This window comes from Myotis davidii, unplaced genomic scaffold, assembly GCF_000327345.1.
Source record: "Myotis davidii unplaced genomic scaffold, ASM32734v1 scaffold2100, whole genome shotgun sequence".
NCBI classification, from domain to species: Eukaryota; Metazoa; Chordata; class Mammalia; order Chiroptera; family Vespertilionidae; genus Myotis; species Myotis davidii.
Genome location: NW_006292458.1, coordinates 875,651 through 880,273, shown reverse-complemented (window position 1 = coordinate 880,273; position 4,623 = coordinate 875,651). Strand labels below are relative to the sequence as shown.

General features: G+C 59.5%; 1 protein-coding gene across 2 annotated transcripts in view; it reads left to right on the top strand.

The window, feature by feature from the left end:
* RUVBL2 (RuvB-like AAA ATPase 2) overlaps positions 1-4,623 on the top strand; it is a 15,552-nt gene that overhangs the window by 1,170 nt on the left and 9,759 nt on the right. For both annotated transcript variants that reach the window (XM_006765963.2, XM_006765962.2), the window contains exons 2-4: positions 2,944-2,998; positions 3,729-3,784; positions 4,077-4,218. In XM_006765963.2, coding sequence (XP_006766026.1) covers positions 2,944-2,998; positions 3,729-3,784; positions 4,077-4,218 — 253 coding nt within the window. The remainder of the gene's footprint in view (positions 1-2,943; positions 2,999-3,728; positions 3,785-4,076; positions 4,219-4,623) is intronic.

Sequence of the window (4,623 nt, the reverse complement as noted above, 5' to 3'; positions counted from 1 at the left end):
GGGGGCCTGGAGCCCTGGGTCCGAGGGAGGAGGACTGGGGTCCTGGACCCCTGGGTCCGAGGGAGGAGGGGCTGGGGGCCTGGAGCCCTGGGTTCGAGGGAGGAGGGGCTGGGGGCCTGGACCCTTGGGTCCGAGGGAGGAGGTTGCCGGGGGCCTCGACCCCTGGGTCCGAGGGAGGAGGAAAAGGCCGGATCCAGGAACCGTGGGTTCCAGTGGATATTTAGGGTCTCGGTGATCAGCTCTGATAGCACCTCCACCTCCCAGCTCCCTGGGCACACCCAATGGCCAGTCCTGCAGGCCTTTGCCCTAAAGTCTGTTGAGGGTTTTGGGGTCCTGGGCCCCCAGCCGCCCGGGAATCTTTGAGCTGTTGGTGGTGGGATGGCAGCTGAGTGCGGGGGAGAAGCGCAGCCTGCGGTCGCTTGGTGCATCTTGAGCCAAAAAAGGAAGAGTGTTGGGAACTCAGAGGGTGTCCGTGGAGAAGGGGAAGGGCTGGGCCCCCCCCCCATATTTCCAGCACCCCGTAAGGGGCATGCCCAGTGTGGGTGCGCAGTGAATTATCACTTGAATCTTGAATGAATGAATAAATGAATGAAATGTGAACTCCATGAGAGAGAGACCAGGTACCCTGGGGCTGGCACCAAGGACTTGCTCAAGAAACCGGTGAGCGGAGAAGGGATGCGGCCTGAGCTGGGGGTTGGACTGGGCTTCCGCGTGCCTGGGTTCCCATGGTGACTCCAAGCAGGAACGGGGAAGGGTGCGGGTGAGAGTTACTGGTGTCTGGGGGGTGAAATTTGAGTCCAGCTGTTTCCATGGCGAAGGGGTGAATAGGAAAGCGGAAGAGGAAGGGGCGGTGGCCACACTCCTGAGACCCGGCCCCCGTGGGTGTGGACGGAGCGTTGGAAGTGTGAGGGGCAGTGGGTGCCGAGTTTCCAAATGACCCTTGCCTCCATGGGCAGCAGGGGGATGGGTGGGAGAGGCTGATGGGGGAGAGGGAAGGCCTGTAGGAGGTGGATCTGCTTCCTTGGGGTTGGGAAGGGTTGGGATTCCTGGATGCATGTGTTTTTTTGGCCTCAGGTAAGGTCCGGTAGGCTGTGTAGGGGGGGTGTAGGGGTGTGTGGGGCAGGTTCTCAGCCTCCTGATCGGGGTTTGGGGCCAGTGACCCATGCTCTGGGGTTCCAGCCTCTCCTGAGGGGAGAGTAAGTGGGAGGAGCCTGGTGACCACGTGGAGGTCAGGACGTCCAGACTCTTGGTCCCAGAGCCAGGAGGGTCCCTAGGTTGGTTGCTTGCATCGCCTCTCATCCCCGTGGGAGAGAGACTTGTGGGGAGGAAGGCGGGTTGGGGCGGGTGGCCACGGAGCTGAAGGAGCATGCTGGCTTCTCCCGTTCCCCTCTCCTTATTAGAAGTTATGGCCCTCGCTGGTTTGGCTCAGTGGTTAGAGCGTCGGCCTGGGGGCTGAAGGGTCCTGGGTTCGATTCCGGTCAAGAGCACATGCCCAGGTTGCAGGCTCAATCCCCCGTAGCGGGCGTGCAGGAGGCAGCTGATCAGTGATTCTCTCTCATCATTGATGTTTCTGTCTGTCTCTCCCTCTCTGAAATCAATAAATTAAAAAAGAATTAAAAAAAAAGAAATTATGAAATACTCCAAAGTGTCAGAAAATAATATAACAGACACCTGCAGACCCATCGCCCAGAATTTTTATAAACAGATTTATTGAGATATAATTCATAGCCCATACAGTCTACCCCTGTAGAATATGTAGTTTATTCGCAGAGGGGTGCATTCTGTCAATCAGTTTTAGAGCATTTTCATCACCCCAAAAAGAGGCCCCATTCCTCTTAACCGGCGCCCTTCAGTCCTCCCATCCCCCCGTCCTAGGGAACCACTAACTGCCTTTCTGTCTGTGGACTCGCCTGTTCCGGACATTTGATACAAATGAAATCATACAGCATGTGGCCCTTTGTGCCTGGCTCCCTTCACCCAGCGTGGTATTCTGTAGGTTCACCCATGCTGTATCACGGATCAGAACTTCCTGTTCCTTGTTATGGTTGAAAAATATTCTATTACAGGGCGATCCCAAATTTATCTCTGTGTCCATCAGGTGAAGACGGTTGGGGTGGTGCTCACCTTCCGGTTATGAACAATGCTGCTGTTCTCATTCACGTGGTTTGGGGGGCCTTCGGTTGTCCCAGGTCATGTTCACTCATCTCTCTTCCCCCGCACGAGAAGGGGTGGTGGCTGGCTTCACTCTTTGGAGAGCCAGGGGCACAGGGGGCCTTAGTGCCTGCCTCTATCCACTGAGCCAAACCGGCCAGGGCAGTACCTGCCTTTTGCATGAGCTCAGCACCTTTTTCTGTCTGTCATTCAAACCCAGACATTGAGCCCTGAGCTGAACAGTGAGGTGTGGGCTGCGCCCTTCATAGGACACACATCCATTGGAGCCAAGAACATTGGTTACTGGGCTCCCTCGTGATAGTGAGGTTCCGGGGAGATCGGGTTCCCCGGGAGGCCCTTCCTTCTGTCTAGACACCCAGGGACCCTAGAACTAACCTGGCAGGGAGAGCAGGCTGGACCCGAGGACAGAGCTGGGGCATCACAGCGCAAGGGCGGCCGGGAAACCCGCAGGCCAGACCACGCCCGGCCTGATGCCCGCTGTACGTTACCGCCTGTCCTTACAGTTAAGGTGACGGGAGGACTTCTTCCTTCACCAAGTGTGTGCTAGGCCGTGGGGAAGGAACTGGGCTGAGCAGACCTGGTCTTCATCTCCCTGGGACGCAGGGTGTAGTGGGGTCACGCAGCAGCATTAATGGTGGCAGCCGAGAGAGTGGGAGGGACTGGTGGGCTGTTGGCCGGCCTGTGGGAGGAGTGGCAGAGGGACAAGGAGGAGTTGGTGGACATGGGGATGATGAGGGCTCTGACGTGTCTTCTCCCCCCTTCCCCCCCCAGACGGCCACAACCAAAGTCCCAGAGGTCCGTGACGTGACAAGAATCGAGCGTATTGGTGAGTGAGCCCGGACCAGGAGCAAGACTAGACCTGCCTGCCCTGTGCACCCCTGAAAGCCAACCTGCCCAGGACCCCGAGAAGCATGCAGCCTGCGTACCGTCCCCCTATCTGGGGGAGGGGGGCTGCGTTCCAGAGAGGTGTCAGATGGCACGTGGGGCACCCTGCTGGACCCCAATCCCAGGCTGCAGGCTTCCCCACCCTGTGGGCTCCCGGGTGCCCCGCATCCTGCTTGGAAGTCCCAGGGGTGGGAGTTTGCCGAGTGCTTATGCTTGGCTGCCGAATGCCCCATACCCCCGGCCCGCACTGGGCACCAGCTCCTCCGGGCAGGGACCGGTCCTGCCTCGTTCCCAGCTGTGCCCCCAGCACGGACGTGGCAGAGCAGGTGCCACTGAATGCACGAGTTCGATCCCGTTGAATCCTTGCAGTTGCCCCGCGAGGTGCACATTGTGACTGTCGCCCCATTTTAGCTGAGGCTCAGAGACTCCAGTCACCGGTCCCAGCTCACACCGCGCGTGAGCCACGGGCGGTCTGGCTCCGATGTCTTCTAAGAGGAGCCCTCTCGTTTACTGAGCATTTAGCATGTCCTGCCTTCCTTCCAGTGAGGGGGGGAGTCAGGCCCCCCATTTGGCCAAGGAGGAAACCAGGGCCCGAGGGGAACCCCCTCACCTCTGGCCACACCACCATGGGCTGGCCAGTAACTGCCTTCCGGTCCTTTCTCTGCTCACAGGCGCTCACTCCCACATCCGGGGGCTGGGGCTGGACGATGCCTTGGAGCCGCGGCAGGTAGAGCTGATGGGGCGGGTGGCAGGCCTGCTCCCTGAGGCCTCGGGCGGAGGTACCCAGGCCCCCGGGATCGTGGAGACAGTATGTTCTCCCAGGCCTTTAGCTGCCTGTTTATAAAATTCAGCCCGTGTACACTGTATTGGTCTTAGAAAAACGGGGTGGGGAAGGCTTTCTTGGCTTTTCCCCAACGTCCCGGCCAACATCCACTTTCACATCGCGAGGCAGGAGGTGGCAGAAGGCAGGGGTGGCCCAGGAGGAAGTCACCTGGCGTCCTCTCACCTCCCACCCCCAGGCTTCCCAGGGCATGGTCGGCCAGCTGGCGGCCCGGCGGGCGGCGGGCGTGGTGCTGGAGATGATCCGGGAAGGGAAGATCGCGGGCCGGGCGGTCCTCATCGCTGGCCAGCCGGGCACGGGGAAGACGGCCATCGCCATGGGTAAGCACCTCTCGGGCAGGAGCTCTCCCGGTCTCTGCCAGGTCACCCTCCCGGGGAAGTCCAGGTCAGATTCAGCGCATTTAGCAGAAACTAAACACGGATGTGGCTTAGCCACGCGGGGTCCATTCTCTCCGGGAGAGGAATGAATGTAGGTATTTGCGGCCTGGCGAGCAGTTCCAGGAAGCCGCCTACCTTCCAACCTCACAGTCTCTGCACTCGTTTCCCCGTGGGGATCACTGAGTTCCAAGAGGGTTGCCAGAGCGCCGGCCTTCCCACCCCTGCTCCTGGAGCCGGGAGCAGAGAGGAATTGCAGTCAGGTTCTACTAGATGGAGCTCCCGGAGCACTTGTCTTGGGCGTCCCACACTCTTTGGCTCATATTTTATTGGCCAGAATTTTTTTATAAC